Consider the following 17,065-nt stretch of genomic DNA (forward strand, 5'->3'; position numbering starts at 1 on the left):
ATCAGATCACTGTTGATGCAGAATTCAAACGTGCAATAGAAAATGAGGCTTAAAAACAGTTATTAAATGTTTGCCTGAATATGGCAAGGACTGGCTGTTTGTGTATTTACACTAAGAACTAAGAATTTTCTTCTGGTTCATTTGGAGTACATTACTGCCATCTAGTGTGCAAACATGCAAAACGGGAATAACCATTTAACTTTATGTGTGGCTTTGAATGTGAATTACTGCATAAAGAAACGTGGCTTGCTGCATAGAGGGGCTTAATCTGTTGAGAAAGAAGACAGGAAACAATATATAATTTACAATAAAATGTGAGCGCTAGAATTGCATACTAGACACTTCACAATGTCAAGTGTCACCGCACACGTCAATTTCAGTAGGCTACGTACGCGCGCGCGCGCGCACAAACATATTGATGTGGCTGCTGGTAACCACTCCTTTGGCACACAGGACTGCAATAAACTGTCTAGTAACATATTTAAATATCTTACCCAGTAGGCCAATATAAAGTGTTTTTGTTTTTCCAGAGTATGTATTTATTGCATATGTGAACTTGTAACTTTTAAATAATTTAGTTAAGGGAAATATTGCATTGTCTTAGTAAATTGATATTGTTACGCTTCGTAGCATTGCAAATGTTTTAGGCCTACCCGAATGGTAGTTAGTTATCATTACGAGTACATAACAGTCGAATGCACAGGAATGCTGGTTCCTTCTAGATGAGAGTATAACACTTCACATAAAATCGATATCAAGGGAAATCCGTGGCATCCTTTTTTTAACATCAGGGTGCATTTTCATGTCACAAAATGTCTACAATTTTGCAATCGAGTAAGGGACAGAATCACTACTGTAAACGCACTGATCAGAGATTCTGATCAGAAATAATCGTTCAATCGTTCAGAAGCCCCTAACTGATGACTTGCCACCTTATTCATCTATTTCAGCTAGACAACGTTTGCCAGTTCATGGAACTCCTTGTACTTTAACTCGGCAAGCTACCGAAGCGCCCATTCAGCAGCTAACACATTTAATGTGTACGCTACAGAGTGGCGTATGCATCATTTGGGTTGTAAATTATCGATTTGGTTGTAACTTCTGGAAAATCCGACGAAACCCGATTTCTTGCTTTAAAAAAACGTAAAATGTCTCACTCGGATGTGAGCTCTTATATCGCCCAGGCTCGCGTTCTTGAGGTGAACCCTCATCACGTGACGAGTGAAATTGGGAGGCTCTTGTGTTTACATCAATGCACTCAGGAGCAGCTGGTGCGAACTGTCTATGTACTAGATATGAATGTTTCGCTTTCATTTATTTAGAAACTGGAAGTGCACTTCTTTACGCCTAGGTAAGAGGCAGTGCCCAGGAAAAGGACCGTCTTTTGGGGGGGATTTTCAAAGAACCGTGGCAACATACTGTATTCCCGTTTGCATCTAGCTAATTGTTGCAGCCATGGACGAGTTAGCCGTGGAGGTCCGAGGAACGAGTGGAGCATTTTACAAGGTATTTTGTCCGTTGGCTGAACGAGGTCCGGTCGTTTATCGATTATGTTGACATTTCCAGCGTCGCTTGTGGTTTCTTGAGGGATCCCCAATGCATCAACCATAGTATTTTAATGTAACGTTGCACGCAGAACACGCAAGACCCTAGCTGCTAGGAATCGCTAGGCCCAGATCCAAGTAGCTGCCGTCAAAGATATATTGCACGCTAAAAAGGTAGAAGACAAGGCCCAGCTACCGTGTAACATTAATGATTCTTTGAAGAGATCAGCTTGGTAGCTGAGCGAACCGGTTAATTGCTAGTTAACTAACCTCTTCGTTTAGCTTGTTAGCCGACGCTAGCTTGCTCTTCCCTATTTACACGATGCTAAGCATATATGTAACAGCTAGCTGGCTGGCTAATTATTGTCTCGCTTTGCATCATTGAATGTGCCGCCGTATTCACAGCAGCTAGCTACGTTAACTTTTTTATTGGCCGGATTGCTAGTTAAGGTTTGATGATATAGCTAGCAAGCTACATGCGCTGATTTGCACATGTATGGTTATATGTTCGGCTATGCTTGAAATGGCATCGTAATGCTAGATTGTTGGTGTTTGCCCCACCCAATAAGGTGTAATCGATTACTGCCCTGCTACCTACAATTGCACATCTAGGTAGCCATTTGTGTCAACCTATATAAAGAATATTGCTAACAAACATGATCTGAATGAACTGTTACCTGTTTTTTTCTGGCGTGCGCATGATGGCAAAATAAACTGTTGCGGATGACACCCGTGCCACACAGGTGGCTATAACTTGCTCGGTGTTCACTCCATGAGCTATATTATTAGTTATTAATAGTCATAACCCAAATTTGCTGGATTGCATCTGTTTAGTCAGTTGTTGGGCTTTTGTTAAAGTGGGCGTAACTTTCATGAATATCTAGCTGCCTGTTTAGAACAATTGTGAACTCTCTTCAGACATTTATAATTCACACAGTTACGGTCATTTTATAGGCCTATTATTTTATATCAGGCAGCTGTTAAAGCTATCAGGAAGCTGTGTGAATTTCACCGAAGCCGGTGCTTTTGTCAACGTATGGAATTACTTCAGTGCATTCCACCATTTTTGTTATGCTTGTTTACTAACTGGCCAGTGTTAATTTCAGGCATTTGTGAAGGACGTGCACGAAGGTTCTGTTACTGTGACGTTTGAGAACAAGTGAGTATCATTCTGCCTATGTTTCGTGGTTTTAAATAAACGCCACAAAACTAGACTGCATGTACCATGCTAAACTAGATTTATGTTGAAAGCTTCACAATGTGAAATTCATCTAAATGGGGAGAAAAGAAAATGAAAAATTTATTTGAAAATTTTGTGCTATAAATAAATGCAGATTTACCTGTGAGGCTTCATAGTAGGTGTGTCTCTAGAATGCATGATTATGCTGACTGTCATTACTCATAGTCTTCAGATAATGTGCCCTAATTTAAAACCATTTCCCCTTCCAAGTTGGCAGCCGGAGCGACAGATCCCCTTTCATGATGTTCGATTTCCTCCACCGACTGGTTTTCAGAAAGAAATAAATGAAAGCGATGAAGTTGAGGTATGTGCTGTAAGTAATGGACAGGAACTTTCAATCTACAATTGCATTGAACACATTCCTAACTGCTGTATGGTAGATGTAGCAATAAAGGACTGAATGTAATTGAAATGAGGGAGGAGCTTTAATGCTCTCCAACCAAGTTAGGCCACACATGAGAGTAGAGCAGAAGAAAGGTTATTTTCTGAAACTCTTGTTGAGTGTTGGGGGGGGAAAAAAGAAGTCCACTCATTTGAAGTCCCAGGAATTTTGCTGACATTGTACTGGGTACAATTGCACTGGGTGTCAGGTTGTTTTGTTTTTTGTTTGTTTGTGTTTTTGTCTGACACTTTGCATATGCAGCAGTAGTAATCTTATCTGCAGTCTGGTTTGTCATTAACCCTGAATAATGATATAATTTTTTTTTTTTTTTTTTAAAGGCCATTTTGCTTACTAGTGAACAACAAACCATATCATAGTACAGTTGAATTAGGGGGCTTTAATGTCTGCATATGTCCGATATCCTTTGCAAACATTAAAATGAAAGCATTAAATTGCATTCAAAGGATTTCAATCAGTTTGTCTTTGTGTGAACTCTGAAACAGTGCAGTGTCATCTCAGCCTCTGCCCAGCTCAGTCTCAAACACCACACATTTTTTCCCCACAGGTGTACTCCAGGGCCAATGACAAAGAGCCTTGTGGGTGGTGGCTGGCCAAAGTTAGGATGGTTAAGGGGGAGGTAAGCATCTGGCACAGACTACTGAGGATGAACCAGGCAGTCGGCTTATAGCGTTGCTGTTAAACAAGACCGTTCACATCGGTTTGTTTTATTCAGTCAAAACAAACATGGTTTTGCAGTACAAAAAGGTAGCCTTTTTAGTCTGGTAGATCACAATACTGTAATGGAACAGACTGCTCTAAAGCTCTGTCTGAGTACTTTTGCCTGAGTCCGGTCATCATGTGATTAGTATGCCCTTTTCTGACCGTGGGGCCTGGAATGCTTCTTTATTTGCATGTGGGGAAAGTCCTGGCTCTTTGAGTCCTTTCCTCTACGTATGCGAAGATCGAGATTCATTAGCGTCTGTAAAGTTGATTGAGCAAAATGTAATTATGTCTGGCCAGTCCTAATTGCTCTTTCACTAAGGTGGCCTGGCTTTTTCTTGCACATTATTTAATGTAGGGAAGTAATGCAGACTTACCTTATGTTTGTGATAATAATTATACATAGTCTTATCCTTCTGTATTCTGCATGTGTAATATAGCTGTACTACAGAGCTTTTCAGAACCATCATTGAGTGATCAAAGATGGTAATTGATAGGAAAAAGGCTAATAGTCTGCATGTTAATAACAAATTCCTCATTTTTCCAGTTTTATGTAATAGAATATGCAGCCTGTGACGCCACCCTCAATGAAATTGTCACGTTGGAGAGGCTAAGACCCGTGAACCCGAACAAGCCGGCCACGAAAAACACCTTCCTCAAAGTCAGACTGGACGTGCCGGAGGACCTGCGGCAGATGTGAGCTCTGCCTCCGAACCTCCCGGTCCCTCGGGCGCGATTCGGTTCTTTCCCGGGACGGCCAAATCTCGCGTCTTTAATGCTTTTCTAATGTCGCCGCCCCTGTGTGCACTGCTGGTGACCCATTTCATTGCAGATCTAGTTTGTCTTTCCGTCAGATTTGCTGCCAGTTTGTTTTGGTTTCGCAGTTTGCATGTAGACATAGGGAGAGGCGCCCCGCCCGTACACCCAGCCCTCGTGCAAGACACACCGCCCATATACCCAGCCGTCCCGTACAAGACACACCCACCATACACCCAGCCGTCCCGTACAAGAGACACTATCCATACACCCAGCTGTCCCATACAAGACACACCCCGCCACGCACCCAGCTGTCCCGTGCAAGACACACCCCCCATACACCCAGCCGTCCCGTACAAGAGACACTATCCATACACCCAGCTGTCCCATACAAGACACACCCCGCCACGCACCCAGCTGTCCCGTGCAAGACACACCCCCCATACACCTAGCCGTCCCGTACAAGATGCACCCTTCACGCACCCAGCTGTCCCGTACAAGACACACCACTTACATTTAATATGTTTTGAATCGTCGCAGCTACGGCTTATCATTTACCAGAAGACTGAATTCATTGTTATGCTGGTGGTGATGGTTGTTTTTCTTGGTTGTTTGCAAATAATCATTTTTATTTCTTCTCTTTATTCTGTCATTTTCTGCAAGGTGTGCGAAAGACTCGGCGCATAAGGATTTCAAGAAGGCCGTGGGGGCGTTCCACGTGACGTACGACGCGGAGAAGAAGCAGCTGGTCATTCTGGTGCGTTCCGCAGCCTTTGCGTGCTCTAAGCCGATTTTCTCGCCGCGCTTTTCCCGCCTCTCACGCCGGTGCGTTCCCCTTGCTCTCGCCGCAGTCTGTCAACGAGGTGACGGCCAAGCGGGCGACCATGCTGAGCGACATGCACTTCAGGAGCCTGCGCACGAAGCTTTCCCTGATGCTCCGCAACGAGGAGGCCAGCCGACAGCTGGAGGTAGGGAGGGTTCGCCGCCGTGGGGCAGGGGTTAGGCAGCCGGCTCATTAGGTAGGGGTTCGGCACTGTTGTCGTGGGAATGGGAGCACTAGGACTCTCATCAGTGTGTTTTGTTCTGGTTTCCAGTCTAGATTATGGGGTTCAGTTCGTGGCTGTATATACACTCAGTGTGAGTGCAAGTTTGGCACAGACGAAGGTTTGAGCTTTAATTATGTCATTACCCAGCTGTGATACAGAGTCTGCAATCGTGGAACATTACTAGCCTGCTCCCATCAGGGGTAGGGTAGGTTTAAGTTGGCTCGGGCTACTGCTGCCTTGGTTCCTCCCCACTTTAATGCCGGGTGCCAACTGTTGTCAACAGAGAGAAACGCCTCTCCTTCAGTTGGCACAATATCTATCTTGCCGTATTTCCCTGGCTTCTAAGGTGTAAAACAGTCACCAGCTTTCCAGCAGGGACATGTGGTCGAACCTTCATGTGTACCGGTGGCGCAGCTGTAACTTGACAAATAAAACATTTGGCGGAATTTGAGGATGAGGAAGTCTTTAACAAGCGCGGAACCGTCCAGACCAACTCACTTCCGCAGGCACATTTTAGCTGGCACCACCTGCGCGTGCGTCCCACGAAACGTCCCTCAAAGGTCGTCCGTGAGTGAGGGAGCGATAACAATTTGCCATGCATAGGAAAAAGGTGTTTTAGAAATAGTATGAGTTTGAACTTTGTGAACGCGAGGACATCCAGACCGTGGGATTTCTGTCACCAGAGCTCTCGACAGCTGGCGTCCCGGTTCCACGAGCAGTTTGTGGTTCGGGACGACCTGATGGGGCTGGCCATCGGTACCCACGGCGCCAACATCCAGCAGGCCAGGAAGGTGCCCGGGGTCACCACCATCGACCTGGACGAGGAGACCTGCACCTTCCACATCTACGGAGAGGTAGGGCGGACCCAGCGGCGGCCATCTTGCATTCTCACACCCTCCCTGCTGCGGGGGCGTGCTTCTGTTTAATGTTTGCACTGTGCAAACAGTGTCGCTTGCAGTCAAATAGGGTGTGCCTCTATTTCCATCTACTTACCGTGAGCCACACGAGCAGTTTTCTGTACGAGGACCCATAGGCCAGATCCAGGATTTGCCTGATTTTCTGCAAAAAGCTGTCGGGTCTGACTATATGAGTGTGTGTGTGTGTGTGTGTGTGTGTGTGTGTGTGTGTGTGTGTGTGTGTGTGTGAACAAGTATACATTTCATGGAGTCAGTTTGGGTGCACACATTGGGATTGGAAGAAACCGCACGTGCCTTCACATGATTTGCATCCCGTAGGGTTGAGTCAAAGGCGGGTTCAGCCGGCGATGGTAGCGATGCGTATGTGTCTGTCAGATCTATTAAGAAGAGAACATCTGATGGTCCTCTCTGTCAGCAAAGTGATGTGCAGGAACTGCATAATTCATGCATATATCTGCAATGGTGTCTTTTATTTTCTGCCATTTGTCCTCCTTTTGTGCTGAATGTAGTTTTCCGCTTGCAGAAGTATGATCTCTGAAAACGGTTTGTACTGTAACCCCATTTTCAGCGGGACTGACCTCACCACTTTTCTTCTAAATGTGTGTCATTGGACTGTAGGACCAGGAGGCAGTACGGAAGGCCAGAAGTTTCCTTGAATTTTCGGAGGATGTTATCAAAGTCCCCAGGAGTTTAGTGGGTAAGGTAGAAAGGTGGAAAAAAAAAAAAAAAAAGCATAACTATACATTACGTTTTCTTCCCCCGCCTTCTGAACCTGAATCATGCGTTTTATTTTCCCTCTCCTTTAAGGGAAAGTCATTGGTAAAAACGGAAAGCTCATCCAGGAGGTGGTGGATAAATCGGGGGTTGTGCGCGTGAGGATCGAGGCGGAGAACGACAAAAAGCCAGCGCCACAGGACGAGGTGAGAACGAGCTGCGTAATTCATCTTTTTAAAGATTTGTTCCCGACCGTCAGCTTTGATAACGCGGGGGCCCGGGGGGGGAGGGGGGAGAGGGGGGGTGGGGGCGTGTGACTCATCCTGCTAAAACGCTGGCTTTCAGTGCGATCGTACACTCCGCTGTCTGGAATCAAATCCCGGCTGCACCGGCGCCGGCTGTGGCCGCTGGCGTAATCGGCCGTAGCATTCCGCCGAGCGGAAAGCTTCCTGTAAATGAGATTCTCCTCGTCTCATTGTGCCAGAGCGACTCCTCATTGTTATTCAGGAGCCCGCGTTCCACAGGTGTCAAGCTCCAGCGCTGGAGGGCCCCAGTGGCTGCTGGTTTTCAGGGTGGTTCATTTACAGTCACTGATTGGCTAAGGAATTCACACACACCTTCTTCTTGAGGCCTTAATTAGCAGCTGTTTGAAAGGAAATCACGAAAACCCGCAGACACCGCGGCCCCCTTGGGACTCAGTCCGACACCCCTGCCTCAGTCAGTGCAGACCGCACGCGAAGGGCGCTCCTGCACAGCTTCATTTGATGACTGCAGAATGAAATAAATAAAAGCCACAGTCGGCGTCGTGCGATGCGACGGAGACGCCTGCCCGTCTTATCGATCGCGGTGGAGCGCGCGGAAGAGTCGCCCGGGAAACGGCCCTCGCTAGTCACCCGCCTTCGGAATTCCCCCTCCCTCCCCGCGGTGATAAACTCTCTGTCTCTCTCTCTGACTTCCTTTTCGTGCGCACGCTCAGCAGGGCATGGTGCCGTTCGTGTTCGTGGGAACAAAGGAGAGCATCTCGAACGCGCGCGTGCTGCTCGACTACCACCTCAATTACCTGAAGGTGAGTGAGCGACTGACGGCACCCCCCCGCAGGTGAGGTTTAAAAAAAGATGGCAGCCGCGGCGCTTCTGACCCACAGCAGATGAGAAAAAAAACCAGGTTCAGTTCAGAGGCATTTAGAGTCCCATATATTTTGGGAGCATTTGCTCTGAAAATTGCAGTGTGCTAACTGGGAGAATAATTCAGGAGTGGATCTAATTGTGATGCATTAGCACGCTCCTTTGCTAACGTTTTTCCAAGGAGAAAAATTAGCCAAGATCTCTGCGTTCATTTTGGTCAAATAAAATGGTACAGGTGAACATGTTTGCTGCACAGTGAACCATTTAGCAGTGGAATTTCACCCTTGGAATTTTTATTTATTTATTTTCACAATTCTAAGTCAGTGTTCTAGAATTCCATTGCTTTCAGTCACCAGCAGTGATTGTTACATCAGCATTAGAATGTTCAGTTGAAACATTCTAATGACATATTTGAAATCTCACAACTTTAAGGGTTAGAGGCCTGAACTTTAGAATGGTTTTAAATCAAGGCTTTGTGGTTGTATGCATTGGGACTGCGGGTCACTGGAACCTGTGGCGTGACCCCCCCCCCCCGCCTGTCCTCCCCACAGGAAGTGGACCAGCTGCGGATGGAGAGGCTGCAGATCGACGAGCAGCTCCGCCAGATCGGGGGCGGCCCCCGGGCCTCGGCGGGGCGCCCCGATAAAGACAAGGGGTTCATCGCGGACGACGGCATGGGGCCCTCTCGAGGGGGCAAGCCCTTTGGCCGAGGGGGGCGTGGCAGGCGAGGCCCCACCTTTGCGTCAGGTACGAGGGGCGTGTAGCAAGGCTTCCCTCGGGGACAAACATGCGGCCAATCAGGGCTTTTGAAATGAATCTGTTGTCAGGCAGGCGTGGCTGGGTTAAGTTTAGAATGATTAGTCGAATACCTGAGTTTTCAGCAGGGGGCCTGCAGACCCCTGGGCTTCTTGAAGCTACTGTAGGGGGGGTCCCTGTCCAGACTTGATATGCAATGACCACTTCTATATAGATATTGGAGAAAAATTTTTTTAATATGAAACCTTTTAAAAAAATATATAACCCTTTGTAATTTAAGATGGCTGTCTCCTGGATTCCTTTGAGCCTGGGTGGGGGGGGGGGGGGTCCCTGGAACAGAAAATTTTGAAAACTGAAAAGGTTCTGTGTTAATCCTTTTAAGAGCGTAGCCCTTTTATTTGGGTAGTGCATCATTATTCAGAGCTTGATTTGCTGCCAGAGGGTTGTAAATTTGTATGCCTGGGGAGGCCTGGTTCTTGTGCGCTGAGGTTAAATATTGAATGATTTATTTTTGTATAAATTAGGTTGTGTAACGTGGGCTATTATACTCCTTGATTCAAGCGGTCTGCCAACCAACTAATTGTCAACTAACAAGTGAAATTCTTATGAATACAAATTATTTCAGCCTGTCCTGATCATCTTGTAATGAGGGGACAGCTTGTGACAAATATAGATGTTCAATTTAAGGCCAGCATCAAAGTATTTATTTCTATCACTTCCAGGTCAGAGTAATGCAGAATCGTATTTATCATGTCCTGGGAATCTGTTGTGTCCCAGATTCAGTAGCCCTGGAGCTGGAGTACCATATTGTACTCTTTCATTAGCTGCAGCTAATTAACTAAATGTTTACCACCAGATCAAGTCAATACTTAATATTTTCATTTCCAAACAAACTGTGCACATGTTCAAGGTCTCTTGTAAAGGCATGCAAGGCACTGTCAGATTTTCCTGATTAGATTAGGTTTTTGATATCTGTCAGTGAAGATTTAGCGATTTGGTTTTTATCGCGTTATCGTATAATAGGAATATTCAGAAATGTCACCAAATGGATGCCAGCCTACGTTTGACACTGAGTGAACGAATAGAGACACATGTAACGTGATCTGACCTGATGTAGACCGCATCATCTTATCGTTTTAATACCTCATATCACGGCAATGTAAAAAAAAAAAAAAAAAAAAGACAGGTGACAGTGTATTTCAGTGGAAGTGTTCAGACTTGTTTGTCTGGGTTTGGACCTGCTGCGCAGTTTGAATGCGCTCTGATTGGTTAAGCAGTGGCACTGCGGATAAGTCAATTTCCATTTAAGACTGTTTCGTTTTTCCTTTTATTATTTGTATGAATGACATTCAGAGATGACAGGTTGGCCGCTTATGTTTGGTCACAGCTGATACTTGTGACTAGTGGTAGTATAACCAGACCTAGGCCAAAAATGATAATATTGCAAATTTAAGTTTTGAATACGAAGTCTTCCAACTTGAAATGTCACAATGGATTTTCACAAAAAATTATTATAATGTTCATATACATACCCTACAAGAAGCAAATATTAATAGGTATTTAAATGAAATTTCCCTGAACAAAAAAACTTTTTTTTTCTTTTTTTTTTTTTAAAGTCTCACTCTATTACCATGTTTAAATTTAAAGACATTATGTAGTATTATCATTAGCTTCCACACATTAGTGCATAATTACTAATTAATCAGTATTATTATTATAAGATGGTTCTGGAGAATTACAAATGAGAAGCCGAAAATAGGACGTACAGTAGAATTGAAATTGTTTTTTTAAAAATGCATTTCTGGCATATGCATTCGAGTATGTGTCCAGGGACAGAAAAACTTAGCAAAATGACGTTTTATTTTAGTGAATAATCCTACATTCTGATACATGAATGTAATATTTATTTGCTAGTAGTAGTTAGTTTGCTCAGATCATGTTCAGATAGAGTTGAAGCTGCATTTATCCTGACGGCCTGGATTTAACTCGATTTAACATGAAATGTTTCCGTCTGATTATGTTCCCACAGGCACCAACTCGGAGGCGTCGAACGCGTCCGAGACAGAGTCTGACCACAAGGACGAGCTGAGCGACTGGTCTCTGGCCCCCACCGACGAGGAGGGGGGCGGGGGGTACCCCAGGCGGGGGGACGGCCGGAAGCGAGGGGGGGGCCCTCGAGGCCGAGGAGGGAGGGGCAGAGGAGGAGGAGGCTACAAAGGTGAGAGCCGCGAAGGCCTGGAAAAACCCCACTGTAGTTTCCTGCCAAACCGTCAGTTCATGCTATCCGATTAAAACGTCGCCATGGCAGAAAATAAAAATAAATAAATTGTGTACGCCCTAACTGCACACTTCCTTTAACAATACAGTGGTGTGTGTGGTAAGAGACGTTTGTGGTTCTGCTGCTTCTCAAAGCTGTATGGTACCACGTGCAGTGCAGTAATATCCGTTAAGTACTGAGAAAGGGAAACGTTTGTTTGCTTGTCCTGAAGTGTCGGCTGTGGCTGTTTTTATTTTTAAGGAACTGAGGAAATGCAGTGGAATGAATCCCGTTCACGCAACTCTAGGGAGACAAAACCACGGCCACAGGAGGATTCACTGCAGGTAACATGCAGCTGTTGCTCTGTCTTGTGAACATCGAACACAAACCTTTGAAAAAGGTGCAGTTACAGCATGTCACCACACGGTGTCACGGTTTACCATGAAAAGAAGAAGAAGAAAACTAGGGCTGCTACTGTTCTGGATGCTAAACGAAACCAGCTCTTAATTTTATGTCTCATGACACAAAGAACACAAAATGTCCTCTTTATTTCATGTTCTGTGTCACGAAAATCAAATTTTAATGCGTGCAGCAGTAGAATCATAGCTGCAATGCAAAATGTGCACACAGCTACTCTCTGTAGCTGTAGATGGTTCAGCAATGCCTTGGGCATTCACTGAGATCCGTCAGAAGCTAGCTCAGTTTCAGACAAGCTTTCTGTACATTTATATCTGTTATTTTAAAAAGTAATTCAGAATTCAGCCCTCAGGACTGTCTTACTGCTTTTAAAGCTTTGAGATCTTTTTTTTTTCTCTCTCTTTCAAAACTAGCATTGCATAACCTGTGAGGGCCTCTGAGATATATGTGTGAATAACTGAATCTCAGCAGCCCCAAACGTCTCTGTTGCTTACATGGGTCTTTCAAACCGAACCGTTTGAGCAAAACGCCCTGAATGTCTGTCACAGTCGCGCACGTTTGCCTGGTCACAAGCTCAAAGCTCTCTGGTTCTAGAAGCTTCCGCTGGCGATCTCCCTGCGCCTCACTGATGTCCGCTTGTCCTTTTCCCCTCCGCTCTGCAGATCCGGATCGACGGAAACAACGAGAGGAGCGTCCACACCAAGGGCCCCGGGGGCGGGGGTGGGGTCGGGGTCGGGGTTGACGGGGCCGCGGCGGGGAACGGGGCCAGCCGCCAGCGGCCCATCAAGGAGCGCACGGTGAAGAAGGAGAAGCAGGAGAACCCGGACGGCCCCCAGGCGCTGGTGAACGGGGTGTCCTAGGCAAGGCCCCTCCGCTCACCCCCAACCCACCCCACCCCCCACACCCCCCCCCACCCCAATCCTCAGCCAATTGTCTCCTCTACTGTTCCATCAATTCAGACGCTTCACCATTAGAGACACGTTAGGCCAAAGAGAACTGGGGCGGTAGGGCTGTCGCGAGACATGCAGAATAAGCACACTTTGCAGCTGTGTGGAGAGCATTCACTTCTGTGGCAGGCAGGGAGGGCAGACGCGCTTCACTGTACCAGTAGAGGGGCGAGCCAGGAGTTTCTAAGGGTTGGGGGAGGGGGGGGGGGGGGTGGACGGGAGGTCGGGAAGTGGATGGGAAGAGGGGCAGAAGTTGCAGTTTTTTTTTTTTTGTTTTTTTTTTGTAAATGAATTTCTAGACAACTACCTATCAAATGAGCTGTGGGGAGAAATATGTAAAACAAAAAAATGAAAAAAAAAAAAAAAAAACTAAAATAAAGAAAAACGTGTATTCCAGGAGGGTAGGTGTTCATACTTCGTGTGCCGCATAACATCTGAAGACGCGTCCGTTTCCACGTTCAAAGGTTCGATTTAATGAGCGCTTGAGGCCTCTGTCGTTGGCACTTAACACGCGTTCAGCGACGGTCAAAACCGTTGAGTCGCATTCCCCACGACAATGTGAAGTCACAGCCGTTGTATCATTAGCAAAAAATGTATAAAAAAAAAAAAAAAAAACAAAAAAAAGAGAGAAACTCCTGTCTGATCTGTGCCTTTAAACTAGCGTGGACAGTATCGTAATTGGATGTCTATATCAGGGAAGAAGACGTGGAAAACACTAATGTAAAATACTGAATTATAGAGAAGTTGTTCATTCATCAAAAGAGAAAATAGTTCCTTCTCTTGGAGAATGCATGCATTTCATTACCTTTTTTATTTTGGTTTGGGGAAAAACAGGATTTCTGCCTGGCAAATGTAAGACATTTATTTCCTTTTCATGCACTGAAATCTAGAATAGTGGTGAGGGATTGGTTTACTTTACAGAAGGGGGGGGGGGGGGGAGGGGGGGAGAACAATTTTGGATAGAAGAACTGATTACGGCTTTGCAGTTGTGGGTGATTTATGAATTGTTATTATTATAAAATGCATTATACAACACGATGTAAGACATGGCCGCTAAATATACCGTACATGTGATTGTAAGAATGTTCTCTTTATTGCTTTCCTTTCATAGAATACTGTTCATAGACACTGTGGCCCTGAGCAGGCAGGACTTCTGGTTGTTATTTATAAGACTAGATCATTTCATAGGAGGGAGTGTATTATATTTGGATATTTAAAAGAAAAAAAAAATGTGTGGACATTCTTGAATCTACTTCTGTCTTATGAGGGTGTTGTACAATGTTATTTTGTTGAACAGATGAACCACTAAACGGAGCTGGTCATTTAAGTATGTGGAATGCTTGACTGCCTAACTGTACAGTGCTCCTCTGTCCCCACCCCCTAACCCCGCCCCCATGCCAAAGCTATTAAGTGACAAGTTTTTTTTTATTATTATTTTTTTTTATTGTTTCTTTAGTTTTTCATTTTTTGAGAATATTAGAGCTCGGCATTTGATTTGCGAAGTGTGCGGAGCTTATATCGAGGACATGTCTCCGTTCTCATCTCATCGGCGGATTAATTCCTCGTCGTTTCTCCGTGGCTGTTCTATTTTTGAATTTGTCATAGGAAAATAATAACTTTCAACGAGCTAGCTGTCTGTTTTAGCCTGTTTTGTACCGTTCGATAACAGATCAAATTCGAATGAAACCGCGAAGCACTTTGTCACACGCCGTACATTATCTCGTTGTTTAAAAGCTTGCCGCTGTTTTGTTTTTTTCGGTATTAAACTTTCAGACGCGCCGCTAACAATTTAGCATTACCTACCACCGTTTTTTTTGTGTGGGTTTTTTTTTTTTTTCTTTACTGCTGGAAACGATACGCAGAGTGTTATGTGTGTGTTCTTCTGCAGATGGCGTATGCCGTCACCACTGCAGAAATATGTTGCTGAGTACCAGTCTACTTTTTCCGGCTTAATTTTCTACAGGAGAATGCGTAAGGGAGCGATGAAGTTTAGTTCTGTATTAACCATCTGTCTTATCTGATTGACGCTTGTGCGTAACGTGTTAGTTTACATGTGAGAGGAGTTGAGGCTGTTCTAGTCCCGCTACCCTAGACCCACTGTGAGGTTAGCCTTTTTATTTATTTGTGTACTTTTCTCAGCTGCCAACCTTTAACTGTCTGGCAGTAGCTGGATTAACCCACCATTTCTCTACATGTTACTGTACCTGTCTAATATCTTTGAGAAACCTATGCTCTTATGTCGAGATGCTGAGCTCTGCTTCTCATAACATAAACGACCACGCATATGAGCATCATATTTGTTACTCTGAGAATTCGGAGGGATTGAGGCATAACTACAGTTGACTATGAATAAACTCATTGTGAAGACAAGCGTCACCATCTTTCTCTCTTAGTACAAGATTTGACATGGGGTCAGTTTTTGCGCAACAAATGGGGGCAAGTGGAACCTTCGTATGTGAAACAGGATTGTGTTGGAGGCCTGCCCATTTTAAAAACTGGCACAAAAAAAAACCAATTAAACACCAATCAAGCTGGGTTTGAGATGTTTTCAGTGAGCGTTTTAATGTTCAGTGGTGCCAGTTTCTAGGACCAAGTCAACAGGCGTTTTTTTTAATGAAGGCATTCTCGAAGTTCCGGCATAGCGCCGCGCTTGGAAATTAAACTAAAGCCGACCGCGGTGCAGCCGTCTACGCTCAGTATTTTTATTACGCGCGCATCTGACGCTAAACAACGGCGAAAGATGTCGCGGTTCACTGCAGTTTGTCACGAACGGACACGGGACGTCTTGTACATGTTGCCAAACAGACTGATTTCTGGTTATTTATTTTGGGAATGTACATGAACTTAAGGTAATAAGACATTTCTTGCACACATCATAGGCTTTCATTGTTTAAAACATAACTGAAAACAGGATTACTGTAGATACTGAACCAGGGTGGACTGACCTTGTATGTCACTGCACATAGGGCAATATTTCCTCTGTACATATTAGTGGAACAGATTGGGGTTTATGTTGACATTGTTTGGTTATAGTGCAATATATTTTGTATGCAAGCAGTTTCAATAAATAAAGGTTGATCTTCCTCTGCTGCCTGGAGTTGGTATCTCTGGAGTACTGTGTGGAAAGAAGGTAATCTACTAACGGAAAGAGCATCTTCATGTGAAAGGACTTGGGTGTACGATCACGCTCTTCTGTGGGAAGTGCTTCAATATGGTATTTTATTGTTATTGCTGGAGGAACAATGTGTGTATCGTCATTGACAGAAAGTCGTATTAATGATTGTGCTAATGGTATTTGCTGTATGACTAACACTTTCTTACAGGGAGTGTCCAGCTTAATTTGAGTTCACTGCTGGGCAACCTTCTGTCACTTCCTCCATAGGAGTATTTTAAGATTTATATGTTCTGAATCATCAGTTCCAAAGAAATGTGGCAATCAAACCAGTACATATAAAAGTACATTTTAGCTTCTGAATTAAACATTGAAGTACCAGTTGAGGGTCTAGACCAGTGGTCTCCAACCCTGGTCCTGGAGAGCTCCAGGGTCTGCTGGTTTTTGTTTTCACCTTAAAATCAGCACCCAATTGAGATCCAAGACACCAGGTGAGTTGAGTTAACTGTGTAATCAACTGCTCCAATTGATTCATGAAGTGCAGAGTCACTATGAAAAACAGCAGACCCTGTAGCTCTCCAGGACCAGGGTTGGAGACCATTGGTCTAGACCAGTGGTTCTCAAAATCAGTCCTGGGGGACTCCTGTGTATGCTGGTTTCCATTCCAACCTCAACAGCAATCCCAGAATTTTAACAAGCTGTTAATTATTCTTAATTAGGTGCTTTTCATGTTTTAGAGCTGGGGTTCCAGAAAGGGCCAGTGTGGGTGCACACACCTGATTCTACTAAGTAATCACTAGAGTCATTGCTAAGCACCTTGATTAGTAGAATCAGGATCAGGTGTGTGCACACACACTGTCCCTTTCTGGATAAGACTGGGGACCCCAGCTCTAAAACATGAAAAGCACCTAATTAAGAATAATTAACAGCTTGTTAAAATTCTGGGATTGCTGTTGAGGTTGGCATGAAAACCAGCATACACGGGTCTCCCGGACCGAGTTTGAGAACCACTGGTCTAGACAATGTGTTGTATTGTTGTGGGGATAATGCTTTGTTTAAATTTATCATTTTTTATCAGTCTGCCATAGAATGTGGTTAAAATTGGTGAAGGGTTGTTTGGCCACAGAGCTGGC

The 17,065-nt window shown here is 44.7% G+C and overlaps 1 protein-coding gene across 5 annotated transcripts; it reads left to right on the forward strand.

The window, feature by feature from the left end:
* The first annotated feature begins 1,197 nt into the window (after positions 1–1,197).
* On the forward strand, positions 1,198–12,980 carry fmr1 (FMRP translational regulator 1). 5 transcript variants are annotated; one of them, XM_035410196.1, is made up of 16 exons: positions 1,198–1,351; positions 1,441–1,506; positions 2,651–2,703; positions 2,995–3,097; positions 3,732–3,803; positions 4,434–4,582; positions 5,306–5,399; positions 5,494–5,610; positions 6,372–6,542; positions 7,224–7,302; positions 7,413–7,525; positions 8,296–8,385; positions 8,995–9,190; positions 11,229–11,417; positions 11,718–11,800; positions 12,536–12,980. In XM_035410196.1, the coding sequence occupies exons 2-16, from the start codon at positions 1,456–1,458 to the stop codon at positions 12,731–12,733; spliced, it is 1,758 nt and encodes a 585-aa protein (XP_035266087.1). In that variant the 5' UTR covers positions 1,198–1,351; positions 1,441–1,455; the 3' UTR covers positions 12,734–12,980. The 5 variants fall into 5 exon arrangements, with proteins under 5 accessions (XP_035266087.1, XP_035266086.1, XP_035266088.1 ...); XM_035410195.1 differs by having other exon boundaries at positions 1,198–1,506; XM_035410197.1 differs by having other exon boundaries at positions 1,198–1,506; positions 8,299–8,385.
* The last annotated feature ends 4,085 nt before the right edge of the window (positions 12,981–17,065 follow it).

The sequence above is a fragment of the Anguilla anguilla genome, chromosome 3 (assembly GCF_013347855.1).
Source record: "Anguilla anguilla isolate fAngAng1 chromosome 3, fAngAng1.pri, whole genome shotgun sequence".
NCBI lineage: Eukaryota > Metazoa > Chordata > Actinopteri > Anguilliformes > Anguillidae > Anguilla > Anguilla anguilla.

What these genes read in the sequence shown, in the direction of transcription:
- fmr1 (XM_035410195.1), top strand. Translation starts at nt 1,456, where the DNA reads ATGGACGAGTTAGCCGTGGAGGTCCGAGGAACGAGTGGAGCATTTTAC. An exon ending in CCGGAGGACCTGCGGCAGAT is followed by an intron (nt 4,583 to 5,305) that starts GTGAGCTCTGCC and finishes ATTTTCTGCAAG; the next exon opens with GTGTGCGAAAGACTCGGCGC. An exon ending in AGGAGGAGGAGGCTACAAAG is followed by an intron (nt 11,418 to 11,717) that starts GTGAGAGCCGCG and finishes TTTATTTTTAAG; the next exon opens with GAACTGAGGAAATGCAGTGG.